The 27,761-nt window shown below is 36.5% G+C and overlaps 3 protein-coding genes across 5 annotated transcripts; 2 read left to right on the forward strand and 1 right to left on the reverse strand.

Annotated features, from left to right (window-relative positions):
• Window positions 1-955: 955 nt before the first annotated feature.
• LOC113679392 (TBC1 domain family member 10A) lies at window positions 956-10,688 on the reverse strand. 2 transcript variants are annotated; one of them, XM_027196347.2, is made up of 12 exons: window positions 10,271-10,688; window positions 8,141-8,246; window positions 7,800-7,907; window positions 6,792-6,962; window positions 6,645-6,692; window positions 6,389-6,454; window positions 6,011-6,085; window positions 5,680-5,741; window positions 5,366-5,418; window positions 4,446-4,524; window positions 4,084-4,156; window positions 956-3,277 (listed from the first exon to the last, which is right to left on the reverse strand). In XM_027196347.2, the coding sequence occupies exons 1-12, from the start codon at window positions 10,393-10,395 to the stop codon at window positions 3,203-3,205; spliced, it is 1,041 nt and encodes a 346-aa protein (XP_027052148.2). In that variant the 5' UTR covers window positions 10,396-10,688; the 3' UTR covers window positions 956-3,202. The 2 variants fall into 2 exon arrangements, with proteins under 2 accessions (XP_027052148.2, XP_027052156.2); XM_027196355.2 differs by lacking the exon at window positions 4,084-4,156 and having other exon boundaries at window positions 10,271-10,670.
• Window positions 10,689-11,752: 1,064 nt separating this feature from the next.
• Window positions 11,753-14,045, forward strand: LOC113679500 (uncharacterized). Its single transcript, XM_027196469.2, has 2 exons — window positions 11,753-12,035; window positions 13,097-14,045. Exons 1-2 carry the CDS (start codon window positions 11,888-11,890, stop codon window positions 13,384-13,386), a joined length of 438 nt encoding a protein of 145 aa, XP_027052270.1. The 5' UTR covers window positions 11,753-11,887; the 3' UTR covers window positions 13,387-14,045.
• Window positions 14,046-15,780: 1,735 nt separating this feature from the next.
• On the forward strand, window positions 15,781-27,732 carry LOC113679284 (NADPH--cytochrome P450 reductase). 2 transcript variants are annotated; one of them, XM_089189728.1, is made up of 16 exons: window positions 15,781-16,068; window positions 16,445-16,502; window positions 16,597-16,725; window positions 17,047-17,196; window positions 18,501-18,625; window positions 18,810-18,896; window positions 19,267-19,383; window positions 19,497-19,613; window positions 19,896-20,014; window positions 22,832-23,013; window positions 23,466-23,615; window positions 23,854-23,965; window positions 24,342-24,494; window positions 25,616-25,752; window positions 26,132-26,223; window positions 27,075-27,732. In XM_089189728.1, exons 1-16 carry the CDS (start codon window positions 15,920-15,922, stop codon window positions 27,217-27,219), a joined length of 2,022 nt encoding a protein of 673 aa, XP_089045854.1. In that variant the 5' UTR covers window positions 15,781-15,919; the 3' UTR covers window positions 27,220-27,732. The 2 variants fall into 2 exon arrangements, with proteins under 2 accessions (XP_089045854.1, XP_089045855.1); XM_089189729.1 differs by lacking the exon at window positions 16,445-16,502 and having other exon boundaries at window positions 15,808-16,068.
• The last annotated feature ends 29 nt before the right edge of the window (window positions 27,733-27,761 follow it).

The following is a 27,761-nucleotide window of genomic DNA, read 5'->3' on the forward strand; positions in this document are numbered from 1 at the left end:
GTCTACATTCTTATTCCCGCCTACTTTAGTTTATAATGTGACCCTTGCAAATGTTGAAAAAAACTTGAACTTTCTTTGGGAACAAGCCGAAAACAAATTGAAAAGGCTACACCCCTGCTTTGGTATTCCATAGGAATATGGTTATTGCTAAAGAGAAAGATGAAAGTTCCCATGTCCAAACTATAACACCTAAAAATATTATAACTCAAACAGAAGCCAATAGGTTTGAACCTTCTGCCCCAATGTCTTGCAACCAAGGAAAAAAGCTTTGCAGATCTGTCAAAATAACAATGGAATATAGTTTTCAGGGTCGGCCAGGGGGGGTAGTGGAATACCAATATACCCGAAAAAAAATCGACAAAATACCCCAAAATACCCCAAATTCCTCCAAATATACCCCAAAATAATCGAAGCTTTGAATACTTTATACCTGAAATTCAAAGAAAGTGATATACTGAATACCCATATTTAAGCTGCAATATACCGTATACCCGATTTAAAACGCTCCTGAATACCGAATACCCAAAAACCCTGGCCGACCCTGAGTTTTCTTAGTTGGTAATTCCATTGGAATATCTTCGGTATTTTCCTCTTTTTCTTTAGAGAGGGTGAGGGATCATAGAGGCTAAAAGTGACTACTCTCTATTTTCTCCTTACAATGTCACCCCTGAATCTCACTTTAAGGTCACAAGATAAAGGAAATGATCACCAACTAAAGAAGCCCTTTATTGTTGAACAAATTCCCCCTTGTTGTAGAGAACAGTATGGAGAATATTCATACTGATGTTGGGGTGTAAAGGGCTAACACATGTCTAGACTTTGATGTGAATGGGATCTAAGATGCATGAAGAGGGACTTGCATGGTACTTTATCCTGAAACTTTGTCTCGCAATAGTTTAGGGTTTGAAGAAGATAAGTTTGTTGCTCATGGGGAATTAACAAATGAGAACTCAACTGTGCACAAAAACTCATTTACTAAAAATCAGTATATTAAATTTTCCTTGCAAAATATCATTTACTCATAAATATGCTTTAACTTTAAGGTGTTTAAATGATTACTTACATTTTGCTTACAGCAGTCAATGATCAAAAATGTCTGGTTCCAAATTTTGCTATTTTCAATATCATATAACTCTTTATAACTATAGAGTCTGACATACTTAATGAGTGGTTTTCATTTTAATACAAAGACCACTATGTGGTAATAAATTGCCAGAAGTTTAAAAGTGACAAATCTTAAATTACGAGTGTAAAATATCAAGTAACAAGATTACAAACTTTCATCCCTAATCTTCTGTCACTACATCACAAATCTAGTAAACCTTCATTAACCTGAATTTCTCCTTACAATATTAATACAATGTTGACTAGATAAGTGATGAAAATAAAGTAAAATATTAATTTGGAGTATAATAAGTTGATCCGATACTAAATTCTCTGAACTAACACAATTGGAATTGTATGGTTGAGAGTAAGGAGAATTTCAAATTTAATCTGGGAGTTAGAGACTTAACTGGTTCTTACTTATGATCTATTGAAGGACAGACCCAAATATGATGTCGCCATTAACAACATTTTGCTGTTTTATCATATCTAGGATAAAAAAAATTTACATGTTGCTGTGGGTCTGTACAGTAACAGAACAAGGAAGATGTCAGAATGTGGTGAGTACATCAGTGACACACTTGCCTGTGACTTATGTGCTATGTTTGTGTACTTACCACATTTTGACGTCATCTGTGATCTACTACTGAACAGACGGCAATATGGAATCGGTTTGTTAAATTTTTTTCTGTACTTCAAAATAATGTTACACTGAATCATTACAGACCTTTATAAATGCTGTCACATCATACTCCAAATAAGTGGGAACAATTTAGCAACAACTGTCTACCATATTTTCTTACACATTTTTCATTTGACCTAAAGTAAGACATATGACCTTAATTTATGAATAATCAATAAATACTGTTAACCAAAGAGGATTATGGAGCTAACTTGCAGCAGAAGAGTAAAAATGATGGCCTGCCCTTCAGGCTTCAGCATGAGTGTTACTTTACCCACAGAAATAACAAGCTGTGAGAAACACAAACCAGCAAGAGGCCTTGGCAAACCCCTTACCAAGTTGTCTCAAATCTTCCTGTGGGCTGAGACACCAGCATCCTGCTGCACTAATAATGATGGCCTGCTCATAGTTTATGAAAATGGAGGCTCAAGAATAACAAAATTTGCTACAAAATATTCATTTACAGCACTGTACATTAAAAAAGATGAAAAATACCAATTTAATGTTTGAGAAAGCACAATGATAAAAAATTAATGACAAAGGTAATCCTCTTTGGCCACAAAATAAATAGAACACATTTCTAAAATTTTATCAACAGTTATCCCTAACTCATCAAACAATCCCTGATGTTGGTGTTAAGAATAGAGCATTAAATGTGGACAAACACTGCACATTGAATGAACTTGGTTAAGATACCACTTCACAAAACTGGGAAGTGGTAATCACAATCCTTGCCTTAAGACAACTCAGTGAATAATTTGAAATAAGTTTTCTTTTTTCCATTATTCTCTGAACCCTGGGTATGGCAGCTGAACCAAAAAGAAATTCAAAACTACTGAAAAATACTCGCAAACATTAACATGACAACCCAAAACTAAATGGGGTAAGTCTCATCGGTGAGGGGTGGGGGGAGGTTGGGGATATAAACAGTTAATTTGATTTTATCAACTGAGTTGATGTTGTAAACTGGGCTCTGTAAACAGTTTTTAAGCAGATGTTTTTGATTGAATAGAGGAAATGTGGGTTGTATGAGGTGTCTATGCAGGAAAATGGAACTTTGGTATTCAGAGGAACAAGGTAACTTAAAAACACAAGAATGAATTATTTGAATGAAAAGCATTTGTAGATAGAATTGTGACAGTGGACAGGTAGTGTACAATGTATGCTACTGTTGTTGATGTTTATGTCCAGGTTTGGGAAATTTTGTGTTTTTGTTGGTGGCTACAAAGGTAGGGATTACATTCAATGTGTTCCCTATTCTTTGTAAATACCTGTTAAAAATATTTAACATATGAAAATTTCTTCTCTTGTTTAAGTCAAATAATCATAGCAGGGTAAGTGAGAACTTAGTACCTCCCTGTACTGATCAAAAATGAATTTTACTGCTCAAAAATTCTCTCCTTTTATTGCGTGGCATCATTTTGGTCCTTTAGATGCCTGATGTGTATGTTCCCTCTGAAGGTCTTTCTTGGTGAGCTTCAAACTAAGAGACTGGTAAAAAGTTAAAAAGTATGCATTAGATTTTGGCCTAGTGTTAACCCTTTATCTCCTGAAATCTGATTGCTAATTCTCCCCTGTAGCTGCTACACATTTCCTTGTAGATTATATGTGAGAATTTGGTGTTAGATCAAGACAGCAACCTCTACCTGATAAGTTTGAGTATTCTCATTATCTCTTTGCTGGATAAGGTATGGATATTGTGGGGAGAGGTTGCATGTTAATCACTTCTGGGAGTTAAAGGGTTAAGTACCAGGTTGTTTGTATACCATGTCAGTCTTTTCCATCCATCCTCAATCATCCTGGTTCCCTTTTGCTTTATTTTGGTGTTTCTCTAGTCAGAGCAATTCCCAATTGAATGTGAAAAGAAACTACTTTTGATTTGCTTTTCTTTGCTTTATGATTGGTCCAGAAAATTTGCACCACATTAACAACCAATCAGATTCAAGACTAAATCCAATTGCAACTTGGTCACAGCACAGGACAACCAAGCTCCTTTAGCTTTGTGTATGAGTGGTGTAACTGTGGCTTAATAAGTCTTTGTAATTACATGTGATTTCTGATCTTGGTTCTTTTAAAGCATTTTAAGTAAAATATTGGAGGTGATGCCAAGTAAACAATAATGCTAATTCCAGTTATTATCTAAAATGATCAAAACAACAAATTAAAACAGTTTAAATATCAGAGTTACTCCTCATACTCTTTGTATTGTGTCTTCACTTGCAGGTAAGTTGCCAAGTTAAAAAAAGGATTGTAAAATTACAGGTGTACAAAATTAACTGGTCTTTCAGTTGCCTTACCACTGGTATCAGGGAATCTTCTTGCATTAAGTTCTTTGGTAAGTTCCTGAGCCTTTGGTTTGTCTCAAAGAGCCTGTTGACAGTTATTTACTGATCACCAAAAGAGACCAGACAACAAGGAAACTAACCACTACACTAGCTTTGAAATCTTTATTTTGAATAGTCATCTTTATCATGAAACCTGTTTGCAGGTTCTGTTTTATGCAAAAAAAGATCTTTTGCATTGCAGTGTTAAACTTAGATTCAATTTAGATTATGTACAAATTATATGCATGAATCAGTTTTCAATGGCCAATAAAACACAGAAACATCCACTTTTCATCTCCCCTTGCATCATGCAGCAACATGGTTTTTCATCTTACCCTGGACAACGCTGAAGATCTCTAGGCGTAAGTGCTGATTTCATCATTGCCAGAGTAGTTCTGAAGAGCACTTTTGGTCCTAAAGGAAAGAATAAAATAGAATACAGTTTTCACTTTAATTCTTCTCAAATTAAATTTGACTACCTTAACTAAATAATGAAAAAAAAATGCCAAGCTATGACAACTTCATATTCAATCCAAATATCAATTAAGCTGAGAAATTCACCCTTGTTTCCAATGAAAAAGAATTGTGAATGCAGACCTACACACATGAACTGATCGTTACAATAAACTAAATCTTGCCTACCCTCATTTCAATCATGAAACTGAGGATGGGAGGACCTTTAGCTTATCTGCGACAAGATTGTGGAACCAACTACACATTAACCAAAAGACAAAGGCAACAACAGTTGCTTCTTTCAGAGAGGCCCTTGACAAATATTTTTTAACAAGCTATGATGAAGTAGAACATTTCAGTCCAAATGCGATTTAACCTGACCCAAGTGGCATATTTCATTTTATCTAGTTTTTAGCTTACAGTCTTATAGACCTGTCAACCAGTTTTATTATCCTCAAATACATTTAATTCTAATTATTGTACTTTTAGGATTGAGGGCCACTACTATATCAGTTGAATTACAGTTGTGTGTTACCCTCCTTAAATTAAGTTTGTTTTAGCTGTTTGTTTGAATTCTGTGTTACTAAATTTATTGACATGCATACATTCCTGCATTAAAAGTACTCCACATCCCAACATGGACATGGAGCCCACCTCCCTTATCATCAAGCAAAATGAGACAATAAGGACATAATCAAACCATATAGCCAAAGGCCCTCACTTCATCAATCTCATCTGTAAACCAGTTAATTCAAAAGAAAGCTAACAAGTGAAACAAAACTCAGAGATCGAGAACACAAACCTTCACAAAAAAACATGTCCCATACTCGAAGTACAGTGGCAAATGGGAGGTTCCTGGAAAATAATTCAAATATAGATTGAACAGACCTTGGACTAAGAAGACTCCCTTTTAACTCCCAGAGGTGATTAACATGCAACTTCTCCCTATAATTCTCATATCTTATCCATCAAACAGGTAATGGGAATACTCAAACTTATCAGGTAGAGGTTGTTATCTTGACTTAACAACAAATTCTTGTACCTAATTTACAAGGAAATCTGTAGCAGCTACAGGAGAGAACGAACAATCAGATCTTGAGAGTTAACGACTCTCACCTAGCCAAGAGACACATAAACCATTCTGTCATGTACATCAAAGGGTCTATGTGGTGTTTTTCCTGAAAGATAAAAAATGTGTGTGCATGGTTAGGATTTTTTAATAAGCACAATCAATAAATAAAGCAAACACAGTATCTTCTGAAGCTTGGCATGTCCTTTTTGGCTTTTCTATTCTTTTAACAAATAGAACTTGGTCAAAGTCACATCCAAAGATGATGAGTTCTTTCCTTTTACTCACATTATTTCTGGCCTACGTATAATTCATGCTTAAAAATATTGAATGTGACAAATTGTCATTAATATAACAAATTGAATGTAAAATACCTACCATATGTTTCGCAATATGAGGTGCAGTTTTTTCCAACAGACCACCAAAGATGGCCCCGTCCAATTTAACAGCTTCCTGCATTTCAGTGAAAATAACTATTTAGATGTTGTTGGAGCAATTTCAATTGAGAGCTGAAAGTAATCCTAGATTGCATTGATTTTTCCTAACTTTCCTTTGTGATAGGTCTGGATAACACTTACACCCCCCTTCCCCTCTCCTTTTGATCAAGTAGATAAAAAACCTTATCATGTGCTTTATGCAGTTTGCTTGTTTTCAATTTGAGTTCTCATTAGCTCCTTAGGATGTCTCCCTTTTCACTGAAAGCCTTTAACTCAAAAGCCAATTGATGATATTTTAAAGTGATTTGTTTTGACTTACTAATTTGGGCTTGTAGTATCCAGGAATGTAGCTTTCACAAATTTTAACCAAACACCAGAAGGCTTCCTGTAGGGTAGAGGTGAGAGGTTAAGTTTCATAGGTCAAAATGTTAACAAAAGTTTAAATGATCACCAACTAAAGAAACTATTGATTGTTAGAAAATTCCCACAAGACTCCTGCCTCAATTTTTTACTTAACCCATTTTATAAAATTAATATAGTAACTAAATGCAGAATTGTTTAAACTCATGGCTCACCTCTGCTGTCATGTGCATTAAAAGCACTGCTGCAACTGGAGCCATTGCCTGTGCAAAACACAGCAGATGAATAATTCATCAGGTTTAAAAATCATGCTTAAATTTCACCACAGGAAGTTGAAAAAAAAACAAGACTATTAATTCTACCTGACAGTATCCTGTCTCTGTGTCATATTCTGCATAAGCTTTCAAGATGTCGAATAAATCCTTTTGCCCCAACCCATCCTTTTCACAAAACATCTCATGAAATGGGAAGGTTCTGCTTAGATCTTTAGTAATCACATCCTGCCATTGTGAGGATTCTTTCATAACTAGTTCCTAGAATAAGTCAAAATATTTTAATTCTCATATCTAATTTGACCATTTCATAAACAAACTTTTATTGCAAGATAGCATGATTTCTACACTGTACTGCCCTACAAATAATCCTAAGAAATAGAAATGGTGTGATTGATGACCAATTTTTTGAAGCCATCTGGACCGGTAAGAGAGAATTTACAAACAAATACCTGTATATACAAAAATATAAGATTCTACAAGAATGCTGTTTGTTAGTTATGAGAGTTTGCAACTCATTCATTTATCTGAATACAAATTTTTTACAAGATATTTGACATCTGAGTTTCATGTAAACACTTCTACCTTCTGACACATTTGCCTTCTTAACAAGAAAGCTACCAAAACCATGATATGGCCTTAAGCCCCAAGTGAACTATGTCATATGTCAATTGCAAACTTCAAATTAAAATGTGAAGTCTGTACTCAAGCTAAGTGGCTTCATCCCAGCTTCCATGGCATGAAGCAACTTAGAATATTGTTACTCCCTCCTAAATTGGATGCCAGTCCATCACATGGTCACCCCTAGCAATTCATCAGGCTTCCCTGATAATTTGGAAGTATCCATTTATACTCCTGAGTGGAGAGAGGCATTGTTAAATTTAAGTGTTTTGCCCAAGAACACAACACAATGACCAAGCAAGGTCTTAAACTACAACCTCTATACCCAGAGTCCAGCACACTAACCATCTGGCCACTACAAGCTTCAAAGCCATCTTTAATTACAAAAAGGTGACTTATAAAGTTCTACTAGAAAGCAACATTAAAATTAAAAAATAGTGAGACTAAAATATATCTGGCAGTTGCCTTCCAACATACTTGGAACCTTCCTTCATTTTTCTTCTTTAGATCGGCACTGCCTGATAAGTGCTGCCAAGCCCTCCCACGAACTGACGAAGGAATACCTTTGCGGCATCTTTCCTTCACCTAGTTGCATGATTATAAAGTACATCAAAGTAAACTCAGCTTCATGCTCCTAATCATTTTCTTGAAAAAACCAAAAAAACCTGACAATTTCTCAATATCTTATGTCTTGTGAAGAGACTTGTTGGAAATTAAATTTGAAATTTCAAAACAAATATGCAAATGTGCATGTGTTTTTTTTTTAAATCATGCATATTATTTCAAACCAAATTGCACTCCCCTCGGTTCAAACTGACCTTTGAGAACTTTTTGTTCATCCATTTATCCCAGTCATCAAACATGTGCACCCATTTCAACTCTCGTTGTCTTATAACTTCAATGGGTAAACTAGTTTTACTGTTTCTGAAAAATAAAAGGTGGATTACACATCACATTAAAAAATTATGTAACAAAGCACTTCCATATTCTCTTTAAAGGTACATCTTTTCTTTCCTTGTGCCAGCTAGAATTTTATTTTTGGCCACTATTTTGGGAAGAAAAGGTGACGATAAACATCACATAAAAAATTATGTAATATGGCACTTCCATCTCCTCTTCATGTTTCCTTTTTTACCTTTCTTCATGACAGCCAAAATCTTATTTTGGTGACCATTTTGTGGTTTTAGGTTGCCAACTTTCAAAAAAATAGGCATGCATAGCATGCAAGAGTTATTTTTTCAGCTGGGCAAGTTATGATGGGGCACTTTGTGTACATAATGTTTTCATTTTTGTAACAGAAAAAGAACATTACTTTCAAATGGATGAAAATATTGCATTACTTCACCCTTAGAGAAAGAAAGAAAAACCTAATTTATCTGAACCTGCAAAGGTATTTTGTGGTCTATTGTCGCTATTGTCTTAATACTTCCAAGCAAAAACAAAATGCATCAGTGCCACACTTAATGTTGTCTCCTTCCCAACTGTTGTTTGGTCTCATCGCACAATGCCATCTATTCCCCACTGAAGAGAGAGCGCATTGCTTGATAAGACCAAATAAAGGTTGCAAAAGGGAGTATGTTTTCTACCCTTCCTCTAACAGAGAGAAAATAAATTTATTTGTCTGCAGTTAGTTGCCTCAAAAATATAATTCCATGTAATTTTATTAAGAAAAGCAAACTGAAACTCTGTTGTATCTCCAATAGACCTTAACCAAAGATATAGTGTGATCTTGAATAAGTGAAGTTACATTGAATACGACAAAAGGATAATATTTCAAAGAGGGCTCCTATCTGGACTATACCCTCTATGTGTGAAATACATGATAAAAATGATAAAATGCAGGTTTTTTATGAGGAATTAACATGTTATTGGATTAAGTCCAAGAAAGCTGAAAGCCAATTTTATTTTTAGAAAAACTCAAAGCACGGGAGAATTGAGTGGAAAATTCACTATTAGTAGTATTTGGTTTCATGAGGATTTTTTTCAGTAGGGTTAGACAAAGTGGTTAGGATACGTGATTAAATGCAGGTTGTTTACGAGGAAATGACACATAATGGAGAGAAGTCTTATTTGGCAAAATTGAATTTGATTGATGGAATACAGCTCAGGCATGTGAAGAATTGCCTAATGTTTATGTGGTGCAATGATTGGGTATGTTCAGATTGGACTTTGGACGTTGTTTTCTAGGTACGTGATGGAATGTAAGCTGTTTGGAGGGTGAGTTAAGTAAAGGAATGGAAAAAACATGTTTTAACTTAAAATTGGTACAAAAAGGTTAAATGCGAACCTTTCATACCCCAATAATTCTCGACATCGAATAACAACACTCTCATGCAGGCCACAAACCATTATACTCATCAAATGAGCCAAAATGTATGGATAATATCATTCTTTGTGGATAGCCCCCTGATTCCATTCCATTTCCGAGAAAACAATACCCAAACACTCTCATTGGTGCAAGATATCCAAATGCTGTGATATGATTGGTGCCAGATACATACCCTTGATGCAGTGATTGGTGCAAGATATCCAAATGCTGTGATATGATTAGTGTGAGATACATACCCTAATGCAGTGATCCAATTGGTGCAAGCAACATACCACTCTACGTGCTAACATAGCTTAGAGCTTAGGCAAATATGTAAAAGGCACAGTCTTGGTTTAAAAAGCTCCCACCGTTATCTAACTTAATTTTAATTGACAAAATCTTTATAAGAGCCGTATAATTTCGATTGTGTCCCTACCCACCCCCCCCCCTGCTCTAAATGCGCCCTGACTTATTTTGAATATTCCTACGTTTAACAAGATTGCAGTCGACTGACAGAAATCACCATACAAAAGAGCTATTACACACTTACCAAGCCTTACGTTCCACCCATGTAAGCTCTTTCGACTGCAGAAAGTTATTTTGAACTACATTAACATAAATTAAACACAGGTAGACTTACGAGGCTTGTTTGTGATCTCCGACAAAACCGTACCGGTCGACAGATGGACCTGCAGTTAAATTCTCGTCTGGATTGATAGGCGTAAAACCATTCAGCTGAATATTTTGTGGTTCATAATATTCCATTATTCCAACGAAGAAATGCAGGAACAAAGTCCATTACAACTGCAATAATGTTACCGTCATTCGTGCCAAGTCATTTCCTCCGTGAGGTTCACCAGACGCTACACAAAGGTGCAAAATTTTGAAGCATATGTATCGGGTGAAGGCCTTATCAGTAGATATCAATGTAGACTACACTTCGTTTTTGCGAAGAACAAAAAAGACTCAAACAGGAAAAACTTCCTTTTCAGTCTGAAGTCATTTTGAAATTCAAGAAATTTAAAAATAATATTGATTTTGAGGCTGTCCCCTTTGTCGGATACCGCATACCGCTAATATGCGATCGCAGAGCGGGCTCAGCTGAGAAGCAGAAAAGTGGGTGATCAGTACTAAAATTCTCCTTAAAGTTTTAAACAAAGTCTTGTAGTCAGATGATGAGAGGAAACGGATAAAACACAAAACACAGGACGAAAAATTTTTTACAGGTAAGAGAAGACCCGGCGCTTTCGCAGCTGAAGAGTTTTCTCCGATCAAGTGGTAGTGTAACGGATTAACGAAAAGCCAGTAAGAAGGAAGGAGTTGTTATGTAACAGTCTACAAGTTGTACAAGTATTCAATCAACGTTGCGCAATAGGCTTCTGCACATACTTGCAGCACTTGCAAGACGATTTATCCACGTATCTGGCTATTTGAAATCACCGTAAGAATTCAATGGTGGTTTGATTGAAATAGTTAATCTATTTTACCTTATTCGCTTTTCAAACAAACTGCATGCATCTTCCTTGACTGTTACATAAATCGATGAACCCTATCTGATAAGTCCACTGCAAACCCTATCTGATAAGTCCCCTGTGTATTCCACAGGTGCCTTCTATAAAAAAAAACAAACAAACAGACAACAACAACAGCTATAACAACAACGACAGGTGTAAGTATAGTGTGTGAGGGATGTGGAGGGGGAGATGTTGAGGGGCATGAGCAAGAGTGAACAGGGCGAGAGTAACGCCCTCAGCAGATTGCTGATGTGACTGTAAGCAAGCTAGAGACGATTTCCACATATCGATTTGGATAAAAAAGTAAAGCTTTTATAACAAAGAGAACGGCACAATAACCGAGCTTCTGTGTGCTCAATGTTGATCTTTCCTTTTTTTCTTGTGAGAACCTGGTAAGCACTGATTATTAGTGCCAGACTCCTGGCAAATCTCTCCCAAACTCGTCTCAAATCTTCCCGCGGGCGGAAAAACGTGCGTCCTGCAGCAGTAAAAATGAGAGACTACGGAAGGCTAGGTTTTTACTTGCTGAAGGGGTTACAAGTCTAATGAATAATTGACTTTTATGTCAGTAAATAGCGTGCATTGTCCTTTGTCTGCAGGTGCCACTCAAGTGACCTAGTGGAATATTGATTCTAACAACTGAAGTGTTTAAGAACTAACATGTAACCAGTTAAGTCAACAAAATAAATGTCGTAAAACAGCAAGAAACCTTCAAAGTTTTTACCATCAACTGGCATGGAAACATGGCGACCCATTACGTTGCTATGCTAGTCGTGTTCTACTCCAAGGCGCAGTGGAAACTATTTTTTGTGCTGGTGGCGTATTGTGTTTTGAGACTAAATTCTCTACCATTACCTGATGAAGCGAGAAAACTGGAGGACTCTCAATCTGGTAAGATTTTGAAATTAATTTCGGTTTTTTCTTTTATTGCTTTGGTTTTTACTCTTGTTAGAGAATTGACAAACTAAAATATTAGGTTTGACTGTTCCGCCATAGACTTGGGTTTGGTTGAAGCGGTTCAAAAGGGTCTTAAGTGGGGTTTGACGTTTCCGTGGTTTGACTCTTCGACTCCCACGAGTGTTCAGTACGTAAATTCTCCTGGCAATTTTTATATACTATCAATCAGAGCAAGAGAGATTCTGGCAAAACATCAACTGGGGCTTAGTATTGGCATCATATCCGGTCCAGATATAACGACAAATTCTTAGGAATAGTCCACGAATCCAGTAGTCTCCATTCCAGCGCCGGATGTCATGCAACACTCTCATAAATTGGGAGATTTAGCTCTCGTTTCTTTAGGATATCACACAACGCTCTCGTCATTTGGGAGAAATAGGTCTTGAATCTTTAGCATGTCACGCAATACTTTCATTAAGTAGGGGAAGAGGCGTTCAAATCTCAAGTTGTGGGATGGCAGGGTTGAGTTATCTTAAGATTCCCTTAGGGCTTTCATTCATGTTGTAGAAACATTATTCACTTCTAACACTTCTTGGAGCATTAACCCTATCTAGAAGATTTGTGAAATAAGGGTAATTTGCGATGATCCAATGGGTCTAAACTGTTCATTCCGTACTGTTATTTTATAACATTTGTAAAGGGTCTATTTCGTTCGTGGCAAGTAAGTAGCAAGTCCGGGTACATAAAGGTCGATCGTTCATTTCATTTATCATACGTCGAAGGAAATTTGATGTATACTGAACTGAGCAGAATTTCAATATGAAAAAGGTGCGATTTAGTGCAAAAAGAGGATTTCGATTTATGAATAAATCGCACTGCTGAGGGCCAATCTGATCGCAAGGATCAGCAGTGATTTTAAAGTGGAGTAGTCAGGGTGCCCTAACGTAGAATAGAAACTTGTTCAGCTTGTGTGCGCATCTGACATGAAATGTTATCTGTTCTGCGCATATAAACTGTCATTCACGTTCGTTTTTGTTTTCCTAACTCTTTCTTAGTGAGCTGTGTAAGCGTCAGTTTTATCAACAACTGCAAAAGGCCAATAAAAATCTGGAAAACGATGTCGCCGACAACATTCAAAGGCTTCATTATTTCAGGAAACATTTACCGAATGAAGACTATGGTGCTTAACCAAAGGAAACCAGTTGTATTTCACGCAGAAGATCTGGGTTCCAACCAATCCGATAAACTTTTACTAGAAGGGCAGGAGTCCCTTTCAATTCTCCCATTTGACTGTGATGATAAATTTGTTAATGTTTCAGTTAGCTGTCGGTCTAAACTAAGCTAGAAGAGTAAATTAAACTTAAGACGTGATAAACCCTTTCACTCTTTAACTCTTTCACACCGAGTGATTGGTATCCAATGTCTCCTCACAGCATCTCTTTTGAATCAAACATGACGGTCACGAGACTAAAGGAAATGATCGCCATTTAAAAAAGCTCTTGATTGTTCAACAAATTCTTCTTGCTATTCCCATAGTGAATATATAGAGAGCAGTTTAGAGAATATATATGCTTATGTCAAAATGTAAAGGTTTGAAAAGTAATTGAGAGGAAATAAGGGACAGAGAGCAACGCTTTGCGTGTTAGCTAAAAAATTATACAACGGTTCTGTTTATTGTGGCAAGCTAAGTTTGAATAGAAATCGCCTGCGCCGGTAAATTATTGCTCAAGAAATACAATTTTCTTCTCTTTCGAAGTGGTTTTTCATTGAAATTTAATTACCTGCTCGCTCTTCGCCGTCACATTGCTTTCAATTTGAACATCGTCTTTAGGTTAACCTTCATGTGGACGTCTCGGAAAGTAGATGTCAGTTCGAGGTAGTATCCGTAAGGAACTTAACCCTTTGACAGGTTAGAGTGATCAGCATCTAATTTCTCTTTACAGTATTACCCCTGAAACATAGATTAAGGTCACGAGAATAAAAAAAAATGATCACCAACTAAAAGAGCTCTTGACTGTTAAACAAATTCTCCTTGTCAGTATCTCAAGAAATGTGTAGAGAACAGTATGGAGAATATGCTTACTGATATTAGGGCGTAAAGAGCCCACTTCGGTTTAGATATCTCAAGGCCCAGACCGCGAACCTTCCTCTCTGTTTCCTCTTCCTTTGCATAAAAAGGTCACAAACTTAAGGGCGTTACTGGAGTGTATACTGAAGTGTCCAAGACTACCCTCCCCCTACAAGCTCAACAATTCAGGTCCCAGTTGTTTAACTAGCGCTAACACTAATCATATAACGTTAAACACCCAAAGCTAACGCTAACGATAACACCATCCATTGGATAAATCGCTATCCAGCGGATGAGTGTTAGCAAAGTGTAATGCGCTAACTAACAGATAGAGGTTTATCCAGTGGATAAGCGTTATCCACCCTTTGAGCAACCAGGGCCAGGTGACGAAAAAGTGCGAGTCTGAATAATTTACAAGGCATGCATCTTTCAGTTCTTTTCCGAGAAAAGGTTAATTCAAGAAATACGCAGCAAGGATGTCAACATAACGGTCAGGTCGGTACTCACGGTGTGACTCCTCCTTTTAGAAAGACGTAGCCTCTGAAACAAACAAATGTAATGTTTACAATGTTCACTGCATCTCGTTTCTGAGCGTTCGGTATTTTACTCCTCGCTAGTCATATAACTATTTCCCAACAGTCACTTGTCTCCATAGCAGTCTTCTATTCAGGCTTTGTTTTACTCAATACTTTTAGACTAAAACGCAAGTGTCCTCTTTTCTTTCTTTTTAACACCTTATAATTATGAGGTTGTCTGTTATTTGGAGCCGAAATTCACAGACAGCGCGTTATTATTGTTGTGTAAGCAGTTTCGTAAACTTTGCTCTGATTACTAGGGAGAGAATTCTAACGAACTAGACTCAATCAAACTGTTTTATTCCACTCTCGTATTCGCTTCTGTACGACGGGTGTGTAAAAAGCTACTCTGCAAAATTTGTAAGAAATCACTCTCTTATAAGATATTCTCTACATTGTGATTGGTTGCTGGTAAGTACTGATTTAAAAGGACATTCAAGGTTGCTTTGATCATGTAAACCGATCAATGTTCCAAAATCACTTAAGGCGGTGCTTCTACCTCTTGACATAATGTTCACACTCATCATCTGACATGTATCACGCACGAATCAAAGTCTCCGACAGCAGGACGCAGTTTTGTTAATAACATAGCCTTTAAAGATAAGTTCAATAGTTTATTTGAATGAAGCTTAAATCGTGGCGGTATTCATTCCTTCTCTATTAACAACTATTCACCCGAAGTGGAGGTGGTTAGTGGTGGATATCTACCGAAGCGCAAATAGTTGTCACGGTATTTTATGCTAAAACAGTGAGTTTTTTTCAATACAAAAAGATGATTTCACTGATTTATTCCTGCAACGATTGCAATATTTCCGGGCGGAAATCCAGTGCGCGTTGCTCGGAGGTGAATAGCAAAGGATATTTGGAGTTTGAGTAGCCAATCGGAGCGCGCGTTCAACGCTATTTTCCGTTTTAGTATATACAAATTATTAATCATTCACCGAAGTGTAGGTGAATAGTACTTGCTATTCGCTACCAAATTAGCCAATAAGCGCGCGCGATAAGCACTTTTCACCGAGTGGTATATTCCTTAGATAACCAGGCGAGGGTGGGGCGGAACTGGGTTCCAGTATCTTTGCGTGAGTAAATCTTATCCACAATGCAAAGCGCTGGTTCACTTGATGCTCCTTACGTAAGTATTTAGCGAAGTTACCGAGATTAGGGACGGTCTGTGTTTGGGAAATCAGTTTAAAATTGGCTCGAGCTTAAAATAAGTGAATCTTTAGGGATCAGTCATGTCTACAGCTGATGTAGCAGAAAAGCCCTTAGTTGGAACGGTTGATATCGTCCTGTTCGCTTCAGTCATCGGCGTTTTATTGTATTGGTTTTGTGGACGCAAAAAGAAAGCAGAGACTGCCGCTCTCACACAGAAGTTGGTCTTAGCGTAAGTTTTCCCGATTACCCTGAATTTGTTTTATTTAGGGTGCAGTGATATTCAAGTATAGAGTCATTTTAACCTTTCATCTTGTGGGAGACAGGAATATGTGCAGTTTTGCTTGAGCTTAAGCCGGTTGCAATTTACATTTTGTGTTGTTGACATATGTCATTCTTTTTATTGGAGTACTCCTGGGAATATTTTAAAGACGTTTTGAGTTTACGAACTTCTGTTAATTACTAGTGCGTCGTATGAATTTAGGAGTAGCAGTAGATGTAGGCTGGCACAAATTGCTGACAAGGCTCACTGCAATCGCACGTAAGACCTAAATATAGTGTTCCGTCTCCAAATTTCAAATTTCAGCAGCTTTTTCCTGTTTGTACAGGCCCACTACCAAGATTTCTCAAGATGATACAAGTTTTATTGGAAAAATGAAAAAATCTGTGAGTAAATATGCCATGCTAGTGCTGTGTTGTGTTACTATAAATATTAATTCACTGTTGTGGAAATATGCATTAAATTCTGCTTGCTTTCTAGGGAAAATCATTAGCAATCTTCTATGGTTCGCAAACTGGGACAGCAGAAGAGTTTGCCGGCCGCTTATCAAAAGATGCTCAACGCTATGGATTAAAAGCTCTTGTCTTGGACCCTGAAGAGTGTGACATAGTAAGTTTAAAATAATATTTGATAAACACGTTTTGGTGAGCTAACATCTTTGCAGAGCCACTTACTCTAATGATCTGATCGTTTATTCTCCCTGAACATTTCCTTGTAAATTAGTTACAAGAATATTTGGGTTAGATGGAGATAAAAACTTCTACCTGATAAGTTTGAGTATTCTCATTACCTGTTTGCTGGATAATGTGTGGATATTATAGGGAGAAGTTACATGTAAATCACTTCTGGAATTTAAAGAGTAAAGAAATTCACCCTTCCTGATATTTTCAGTGAGAAGTTCATTTTAAATGAATATGTTTGTTTTTATAGGAGGAACTTGCTCGCATGGGAGAAATAGAGAATTCAATGGCGATATTTGTTATGGCTACATATGGTGAAGGAGATCCTACAGATAACGCTCAAGAGTTCTATGAATGGTTACAGAATGACAGGGATGACCTGGATTGCCTTAGTTATGCAGTAAGCATCTGAAGGAGAACAATAATTCTCAAACACAATTGATAAGGATACTGTGGGAACTATAGAATGTAACCATGATTACAGGGTGTACATTTCAGGCTGTGTGTATTACAGTTGAACCTTGATTATCTGGACTTTTCCTCTGGCCCTAATTTTGTTATGAATATTTATTGGTCATGATCAAGATTCGTAGCCATATTCTTTTTAAAACTACAGTGTTGAAAAGTGAAGTAAAGGCGAGTTTGTTTTGCTTTCAAAAATCAAAAGCAGCCCTCGGTCTGATTGGCTTAGAGTTTCTTTGTTGTTAAGTGAGATTTCAAGCTCTATTAGCTCGTTTGGTATGTTATGCAAGATAAACAAGCTACACAGCATCACAAATGTTTGTTCCTCACTAATATTCATATTGTTGATTATCGGGTCACTTGATTATCAGGACTATTTGGTCTAGTCCCAATGAGTGCAGATAATGAGGTTCGACTGTATGCACCTGTTGATGGTTTGCCTCAGGATGAGGAGGGGGAGGGGAATTGACATTTTCAAGTTTTCAAAATCAGTTTTCTTACTCATAGGTATCCATTATATATTGAAATTCCATTCCTAGGGTCCAAAGAGATTGTATACCAATTTCAATAAACAAATTTTGTAGGGTAACTTCTAAGATGGCAAATGACTCTTATTTCCAGTTTCACCCAGCCTTCCAAGATGGCAGCCAGGTCAAATTCCTGACCCTGAAGTGGTCCATAAATACCAAAATTCCTACTCAGGGGGCCCTCTTGGTCAATTTCGTGTGGGTGGCCAATCTCCCCATCCCCTCATATCTTGGGGCAAACCACTGATAGTTGCATTGATCAAGCTAATTATATAATAAAAACTGAAATAATGTATAAAATGAAAAGAGCAGACCTGCATGTTTTTGTTGGAAATGGGAGGATGGTTGATTTTTAGAGAAAAATCTCTCAGATTCCTCGTCAAGTCAAGGAACACTTAACAAATGGATCTTAAGGGCCTATTTACACGGTACGACTTTGTCGCATGCGACAAGCTTACGACAGGCTTACGACACGAATTGTTTCGTGTAAATCAAACCTACAACTCGCTTACGACTCTTAAGTCATGTCGTAGGCCTGTCGTAAGCTTGTCGCATGCGACAAAGTCGTGCCGTGTAAATAGGCCTTAAGAATGAGTAAAAAGATGGGAGAGATGTTCTAGATTAAGGAAAAGTTCCGCTAGTTAACTATTACAAATGGTTTTATTAGTACCATTAATGTAGCTAGTCTGTTCCTAATTATTTTTCTGAATATTAGGTCTTTGGCCTTGGTAATAAAACCTATGAACATTACAATGCAATGGGGAGATTTGTGGACAAACGGCTGGAAGAGATGGGGGCTGTAAGAGTATTTGAGAAGGGAGAGGGAGATGATGATGGAAAGTAAGTTCAAAAGAGAGCAGAAAGTTATCCTTGCATACAAATTTATACATGGGGGGTTGCTAGTAAACTAGTTACTACCAATTGTATTCTGTTCTAGAACAAAAATAACAAATCGTCAGGCTCTGAGGCCTTTTGTCCCTTAAGGTTAGCTAATAATGTTTTTATTTTTTTCATATTTTCTAAGTTTGGAAGAAGACTTTGTACGATGGAGGGAAGCATTCTGGCCTGCAGTTTTAAGCAAATATAACATTGATGTCAGAGAAATCAAGAGGTACATTTCTACTAGAACAAATTTGTTTGTTATGTCTGTAATATTATACTTTTTTTTGTTTTTTGAGATTTTTTTTTGGGTGACGCTTTTCAGTGTGAGGGTTATGAGATGTGCTTTCTGGTAGCAGTTGCACCTCATTGCCCAAGATGACTCATGACTCTGGGGGTAACCTTTTGATCCTTTGAAAAATTGAAAAACTGTCAAATATGTCTTAGGTGCCAAGTACCACAAGATTGTCAAACTCCAGATATCTTTAATTGGGAGATGTTTGATTCAGCAGAAACAGCCCTGACCCCAAACCCCCTCTTAAAAATGGGAAAACGATATACTTTATCTGACATAACTTATGTGTATAATTTATATTTTTCAGGAGACTATCTTCTTGCATTGATCGACAATTCAGACTTGAAGTTCTTAAGGATTTTCCAGAGGACAAAATTTATACTGGAGAAATGAATAAACTGAAATCGTACATCACTCAAAGACCGTAAGTGCAGACAGGAAATTGGTCATAATTTTGTTGCAGTCTGTTCTTAAATGATGAGCTTGATGTTAGAGTTTATGGCTCAAAGCTTATGGATAATCTGTTCTTGTTTTCAGGCCCTTTGATGCTAAGAACCCATTCATGGCTAAGGTTCTAGTGAATCGGGAACTGCACAAAGCTGGTGAACGATCCTGTATGCACATTGAACTTGATATCACTGGCTCCAAGATCAAGTATGTTTTCTATCATTAACCTGTACATGCATTTTTTAAGATATGTGTTCCCCTTTTGCTCTTATACATGAAAGCCTATTGTTATAAATGACTATTAGTTGCTATGGGATAAAGCAAAGGTATTCCTTCCAAACCCATATTGGCAGATCAATGAAGCCAACAGTCAGTATTAGGGTTAGAGTGGACAGAAAGAGGCCATGAATGTGCAAACTCCTTCATAGAATGTGTTGCTCTCTTGCTCTCCTTGGCATGTTCTTAATTAGAATGTGTTATTCAACCAAGGTATGATGCGGGAGACCATGTTGCTGTTTATCCCATGAATGATCCAGAACTTGTGGAGAAACTAGGAAACCTCTTGAATGTGGATCTTGACGCAGTGGTTTCACTGAACAATACAGATGGTGAGAAGTTAATTAATATACAACTACTGAAATTCTATCAAAACTCCTTGTCACCTTTGCTTTCTTTGGTTCGCAGCATTGATCAACACAATTGAATTCAGTCAAAAGTTTGTTTTCCATAATAAAAAGTGACACTAGTGCTTTAGTAGTACTTTTCAGTAATCCTTTGTACCCTAACATCAGAGTGGATATTCTCCTTAATGTTCTCCATACATTCTTGAGGTGCTGACAGAGAGAATTTGTTTGACAATTAAGAGTATCTTTAGTTTGTGAACATTTCCTTTGTTCTCATGACCATAATATGTGAATCAGGGGTGATATTGTAAGGAGAAATTAGATGCTAGTCTTTGTTAAGGGTCAAGGGATGATCTTTGTGGCTCATGCGATCAAGCAAAGTACAGGGCGTGAAATTAATTTTTTTTTCTGAAAGCCACTTGGCTCCTAAATTCTTCAAAGTGGTAGCCAATTCAAAAAAAGTTAGTCACCACTTTCAAAGACAAACAAGACCTTTTTTACGCTGTCAGCGTTCTAGATAGACCCTCCAAAATTAAGTTAAGGGAAAGATCTTTCACGTGCTACAAGTGGACACTAGGATGCATGGTATACAACGTTCAAGCTCACCTTAATCCAAGATGGCGTCTAGTTATCGATCGAGATGCATGTGCTGCGTTTTGGAAACAAACTTAACGAGGAAGTTTGCCGCGGATTTATCTTTGCAAATCTTTTTAATTCACTATATCTCTTGGTAAAGTTATGATGAAACATTCTAGTCGCCAATTTGGCGGCTAATTTTCAGGTTGGTAGCCAAAGTGGAAAAATTTAGTCGCGTTGGCGCCTGTATCGGGCGTGTTTCACGCCCTGAAGTAGGATTGAAAGTTAACTCCCGTAGTTTTTCTAGAAAGATAAAAATACTTTGATGAAGCAAAATTGTTGACTTTTTAAAACTCTCCTAGTGCTAAAATTGTTTTTTATTTATTCAAAGTGTTGCAGTGCTGGTAAATTTTATTTTTTATTTTCTATATCAAGTTTAAAGTTACGTGTCTTGAGAATTCTCCCCTCTAGCTACTTCATGTTCCCTTGTAAATTAGTTACATGAATTTGGTGTTAGGTCAAGAAAATAACTTTTACCTGATAAGTTTGAGTATTCCAATTACCGGTAACTGTGTGATGGATGTTGTAAGATATATCAAAGGGAGAAATAAGATGTTAATCACCTCTAGGAGCTAAAGGATGAAGACACATGCCTTTGACTAACTAAGCAAATATCTTTGCCCATTCTAAAGATAAGTTATCATGTACTCATAGGCATGCTAAGAACTTGTCAGAAAGATTAATGACTGAGCGCTCTTCCTTCAACCAACATATCTGATACTTATAGTATTAGAGGAAGAACATTGAGGCCAACATCTTCATGGATCGTTTTTAGGCAGGAAAGTCTTATGATATCATAGCCTTTGAGATTTAATTTCAAGGGTTACGAATCATTGGATTATCAGTCTTAAGACACTGGGAAAGAGAATCATTTAAATGGTCTATTGTGGTCTAAGATTATCTTATAACCCTGCTGGTATATCTTTACAAGCACAAATATTTTGATGGACATCTTTATGTGCAGTTGTGGATTGTAAGATGCAGCAATGTCATATCCTTTAAATTGATTTGAAGGCATATGAAATTGCTGCGCTTTACAGTCCTCTCTAAAATTGCAATTTTGTTACTTCTTGCTTGTTTGATATTATTTGTTTGCATTTATGACACCCCTGCTAGTATATCTTTAGGAGCCCAACTATTTTGAATGATCTTTATGAGTAGTTGTGGGTTGTGAGATGCAGCAATGTCGTATCCTTTTAATTTATTTAAAGGCATACGAAATTGCTTCGCTTTACAACCCTCTCTAAAATCTCAATTTTGTTACTTCTTGCTGGTTTGATATTACTTGTTTGAATTTATGAGCAAAAAACTTCAGAGATTTCCTCCCCCTTTCCTCGATACTACTTGCAGCCTCTCTGTCAAATCCTCATTGCAGATAGCAAATGGATGGAGAATTATAACAGATAGATTCCATGTTGCTGTGCATCTGTTCAGTAATAGATCTCAGATGATGTCAAATTGCATTAGGAACAAAAGAGTGGCATGTGAAGCACAGCTGAGTGTGCCACTGGTGTTATTACAACATTTTCACATTTTCTGTGATCTGTTATGGTACAGACCCATGGCAAAATGGTATCTACTTGTTTTCCATGATAAAAAAGCAAGATGTTGTGGACCCTTTTTAACTCCCAAGATCTTATTAGTAATTCTTTTTATTGTCAGCCATATAGTTCTTGCGATGTTATTTTGGAGAATTTGTTATTGGATCAACTAAGAATCCCCTATTTGTAATCAATATTTTTCTTTATTCTCATCACTTGTCTGCTTGATATTGTTTTGATTTTGTGAAGAGAAATTCTGTCTTGGTCACTCATGGAAGTTAAAGGGTTAATGGTAATGTCATTTATAGGTTATGGTAACATAATTTATACAAACAATAACCTTGCTGTGATTGCTATGTTTCATAGGACTTACCTAAAAAACATCCTTTTCCTTGCCCCCACAACATATTGCACTACCCTGCTGCATGTCATTAATAGGTTAATGGCAACATCATTTATACTCATAGTAAACTTGCTGTAATTGTTTATGTTTCAGAGGACTCACCTAGGAAACATCCTTTTTCTTGCCCCTTAACATATTTCACTGCCCTGCTGCATGTCATCTATAGGTTAATGGTAACGTCATTTACACTCAATAAACTTGCTGTGATTCTTATGTTTTCAGAGGACTCACCTAAGAAACATCCTTTTCCTTGCCCCACAACATATCGCACTGCCTTGCTGCACTATGTAGACATTGCCAGTGTAGTCAAGACTCATGTGTTGAGAGAACTAGCAGAATATGCCAAGGATTTTGAACACAAGGAGTTCCTCATGAACATTACTGATACAACAGAGGAGGCAAAGGTAGTTTTCTTTTTTTCACACCTTCGAATGAATTGTAATCATCCCCTGATTACACCTTATACAAATTTTCCATGCTGTTCTTTTTACATTTCCTAAGGTACCGACAAAGGGAATTTGTTTAACAGTCAAGATCTTTTGTTGTTGGTGATCATTTTGTTTATTCTTGTGACCCTAATGTGTGTTTCAGCAGGTGATATTGTAAGGAGAAATTAGATGCTAGTCACTCTAAGGGTCAAAGGGTTACAAGGTTGTAAGGATTACTCATTCATTATTTGACTGGGGTGTATCCTACACCTCCATTCATACAATAAAAAAATATTTTAGTGTTTGACTGGGGAATGTTAAACCTACTTGCATTCATTCAGCCTTTACTTATAGTGAATAAAGCTAAATAGAAATAGTTGATTGCTTGCAAAGGTTGAAAAGGTATTTGTGTTTACATTTCTCAATAGAAACAATATCAAGATTGGGTTCTTACTCCACACCGGCATGTTGTAGCTGTCTTAGAAGATCTTTCCTCTCTCAAGCCACCTCTGGATCACTTGTTGGAGCTTTTACCTCGATTGCAGTGCCGTTACTACTCGATATCATCATCACCAAAGGTAAAATAACAAACATTTGCATTTGAAGTACTTATGTTAACAGGTGACAGAGAATTGTAGTCATTTCGCACCTACCTTACATAACATGGCTTGGGCATGTACTTTCTGATATGTACCTTTTAAAAAAAAGTAATGCTTGCCAAATTGTATATAGTAGACATTTTTTTCAAGAATAACTTGCTATTGCAATTGAGGACTTGAGCTAACCTGCAAAGTTTGCGTGTTAATTTTCTTGTAGATGTATCCCACCTCAATTCACATTACTGCTGTACTTGTAAGGTGGAACACATCCACTGGTCGAGTACAGAAAGGTGTTGCTACCAACTGGCTTGCCACCAAGAAGCCTCAGGGTAATGTAAATTAAACCATATTATTATTTAATGGATTAAAGTCTAGTTGTGAGAAACACTGAAAAGGTGTAGGGTTGAAAAGAGTGTAAAAGTGCCCAAGCACTCTAACATGGTTGGTCATACTACCTTAGTGACTATCTTGCCAAGTGTCAAAAGTCCATTATCAAGATCAATTCCTTCAGTTATTGTATGAATTTTTTCTTCTAAGCCTTGGCTACCTCAAATCTTTTCCTGAACTAACTGATTTCCAGAATATGCCAAAAGTTAAAACCTTTCAAAAAAATTATTGTTGGAAAATTTCTGAGAAACATCTCTCTCCCCAAATCTGATACCATTTACTCTATGCTTACACCAAAAATTTGTTATTTTGTTGCAGACCTGGAAAATGTTTGTGTACCTATCTTTGTTCGTAAAACACAGTTTCGTCTACCATTCAAATCAGTGACCCCTGTTGTCATGGTGGGTCCTGGAACTGGCTTTGCCCCTTTCAGAGGATTTATACAGGATAGGCATGTCCAGAAACAGAATGGTCAGTAACTTGTTGCTCTATGCTGGAAAGGAATGTTTAGTTGGAAGAAAGATTAACCCTTTACACCCTAACATCAGTATGCATATTCTCCATACTGTTCTCTATACATTTCTTAAGGTGCTGACAAGGAGAATTTGTTTAACAATCAAAAGCTTCTTTAGTTGGTGATCATTTTCTTTATTCTTTTGACCTTAATGAGTGATTCAGGGGTGATACAGCAAGGAGAAATTAGATGCTTATCACTCTCAGGGTATATAGGGTTAATGAACACCTACTATCAGGTCAGGGCTGTGGACTCTGGAGCAAGAGCTCTGGGTTCATGAGAGTGAAAGGGTTAGCCTGACCTTCTTAGACAATGGAGTAACTGTCTTCAGTTGATTATGATTTTGTTATGCATAGACTGCTAGTTTTCAGTTGGTTAGAAACAATCAACTTAATGTTCCCAAACATAAAGATTATATAATTTTGTTTGTCTAGTGAGTTGCATCAGTCTTTTTGTCTGAATGATGTGATATTGAAGAAATGTAAAATGGTTTCTGTGTTTACATAGCCTGATGTAAACACGCAGGAGGTCGGGAGAACATGAGATAAGCGTAGGAAACCACGACACGAAGCGGTCTTTTATAAAATAACTAATGAAAGAGGAACAAAAACCATATTTACATATGCTCATGTAAAATGGTTTTATGGCCAATCAGAGCACGCATACTATTTGAATTATTTTATAAACAGCTGTACTTGCTACACTCTGTCATGACAACTGTAAGGTTAAAATCCATCTTTAACAGTTGCTTAATGGTTTATCTTGGGAACTATCACCAAAACAATTCAACTGATCATATTGAATGATTAGCCCTTTCACTCCCAAGATCTAATTGTTTATTTTCCTCTCCAGCTGCTACAAATATCCTTGTAAATTCGTTACAAGAATTTGATGTTGGACTGAGATAAATTCTTTTTGATTAGTTTGGGAATTCTCATTATCTGTTTGCTGCATAATGTATAGATATTATGGGAAGAAGTTACATGTTAATAACTTAAAATTGGAAGTTTAGGGGTTAATTAGATATGTCTGTCTTAAGACTATGTTAACTGAGGAAGTGGCAACCTTTTTTCTTCAGGAAAACAAATTGGTAACATGGAGTTGTTCTTTGGCTGCCGCAAAAAAAGTGAAGACTACATCTATGAGGATGAGCTGTCGTCATATACACAAGATGGTACCATTTCAAAATTGCATGTGGCTTTTTCCAGAGATCAGGTAATTTCTTATTATGGTGCTGTCTATTGTCTTATGTCGATTAGGCTAATTTACCTTACACAAACTCATTAGTGGTATTTAAACTGCTACATCACAATGTCAGTATACATATTCTCTGTACTCTTCTCTATACATTTGCTAAGGTGCTGATAAGGAGAATTTGTTTTGTAAGCAGAGCCTCTTTAGTTGGTGATCATTTCCTTTATTCTTGTGATGTGATTGATTGATTCAAGGGTGATATTGTGAGGAGAAATTAGATAATAATCACTCTTAAGGGTCAAAAGGTCAAAGAACAAGACTGGTTGCTTATCCTTATATGCTGAGTGCAGCCAAGGAGAGCAGCTTGGTGTAATGTTTTTTCACTTTGTTATATTTACAGGAGAAGAAGGTCTATGTTACCAATCAAATGACAGAGAATAAGGAGAATATTTGGAACATATTAAATAGTGGAGGCCACATCTACGTTTGTGGGTAAGGAACTTTTATTTGAGTGATATCACAGTTTGAGAAAAAGCAAATCAACTCAAAATGAAAAATCAGCAAATCAAAGTACTGTAATTCTAAGAAGTTGGACCTGATGTCAAAGCTTTTTTATATAAATAGACCACACAAATTTGGGAATCAGTTGGAGTTGGGTACAATTTTGAAAACAAAATGATTTTCCTCAACAAACTATGAATAACTGATGACAAGAGAAGATTTGATAAAAACTACCAAAGACAATCTATGGTAACTTTTCTCAGCTCAAGCTTGCATTGGTGAAATTACACTTACAAAGATTGGCCAATGAAAGGAGCATTTTAGGGTGTTGTTTCAAATTATATGTATAGTAATTTACAGATCTCTATTATTTGTTATTAGTTATTATTAGTATTTATATATTTCTATTATTATAAGTTATTACACAGGCATTTTGATTGGTTCTTACTCATGATCTATTGGAGGACAGATGCATTGATAATCTCACCATTAAAAACAATTTTCTTTTTTCATCATATGAAACAAATAGAGTCAATGTTGCAGTGGCTCTGTTCAGTAATTTATCACACAAGACATCTGATTCAATATTTAGTGAGAATGTCAATGACACATTTAGCTCTGTATGGTGTGCTACCTTTCTGTTCTTGCCACATTTTGATGTCATATTTGACCTATAAAACAGACAACACGCAATCTATTTTTTTCATTAAAGAAAGGTTTGTTGATTTAGTTTGATTTTATGGTATAAGAGTAATGCATTAGACACACCAAGATGTAAGTAATTTGGGAAAAAATAGGAAGTACATGATCAACAGTTTAACTATTCAACTTCTTTATTTTAGTGATGCTCGAAACATGGCACGTGATGTGCACAACATACTGCTGACAATCGTCAAAGAAAATGGTAGCATGTCTGAAAATGAGGCAGCTGATTATGTAAAGAAACTCAGTGCAAAGGGAAGATACTCGGTCGATGTTTGGAGCTAAATTGTAGATAACCAGCCATTCCTATTGCAACATGGAATGTATGACTATTTTTTCAACACAGAAGGATAAACATCATACGTGCTTCTTTTTTTTTTTTTTTTTTTTTTTTTTTTTTTTTTTTTAAATACAGTTTTTTACGTAGATTTGAAACGATTAGGAAATTGTTTTGAGGAATTTTATTTACGTTACAAGAGCACTCTCTAAGTATGTTAGCCCTTCAACCCCTAAGAGTGACCAGCATTCAGTCTCTCCTTGCGATATCATCCCTAAATTCAATGTGAAGGTCATAAGAATGAGGAAATGATCACCAAGTGAAAAAGCTTGTGATTGTTGAACACGTTCTCCTTGCTAGGCCCTTAGGAAATGTATAGGGAACTGTATGGAGAATATGCATACTGATGTTAGGGTGTGAAGGGTTAAGCCAAATTATTCTTTAGTTTATTTAGATATGAGGCACATACAGGTTTGCACATACTTTTCAAAAAATATATGAAATAAATAATATTTAAACCAGGTCCTGTGGATGATGTGTGACAAATTGA

Source organism: Pocillopora damicornis, chromosome 12, assembly GCF_964200805.1.
Source record: "Pocillopora damicornis chromosome 12, jaPocDami1.2, whole genome shotgun sequence".
Classification (NCBI taxonomy): Eukaryota; Metazoa; Cnidaria; class Anthozoa; order Scleractinia; family Pocilloporidae; genus Pocillopora; species Pocillopora damicornis.

Bases quoted from the DNA above. Each gene is read 5' to 3' on its own strand.
- LOC113679392 (XM_027196347.2), bottom strand. From the start codon at position 10,395: ATGGAATATTATGAACCACAAAATATTCAGCTGAATGGTTTTACGCCT. The intron at 6,455-6,644 runs GTGAGCCATGAG...TCTACCCTACAG, and splicing joins TAATGCACATGACAGCAGAG to GAAGCCTTCTGGTGTTTGGT. The intron at 5,419-5,679 runs GTGAGAGTCGTT...ATTATTTTCCAG, and splicing joins TTTATGTGTCTCTTGGCTAG to GAACCTCCCATTTGCCACTG.
- LOC113679500 (XM_027196469.2), top strand. From the start codon at position 11,888: ATGGCGACCCATTACGTTGCTATGCTAGTCGTGTTCTACTCCAAGGCG. The intron at 12,036-13,096 runs GTAAGATTTTGA...ACTCTTTCTTAG, and splicing joins ACTGGAGGACTCTCAATCTG to TGAGCTGTGTAAGCGTCAGT.
- LOC113679284 (XM_089189728.1), top strand. From the start codon at position 15,920: ATGTCTACAGCTGATGTAGCAGAAAAGCCCTTAGTTGGAACGGTTGAT. The intron at 16,503-16,596 runs GTGAGTAAATAT...CTTGCTTTCTAG, and splicing joins TTGGAAAAATGAAAAAATCT to GGAAAATCATTAGCAATCTT. The intron at 23,014-23,465 runs GTAGTTTTCTTT...ATTTCTCAATAG, and splicing joins ATACAACAGAGGAGGCAAAG to AAACAATATCAAGATTGGGT.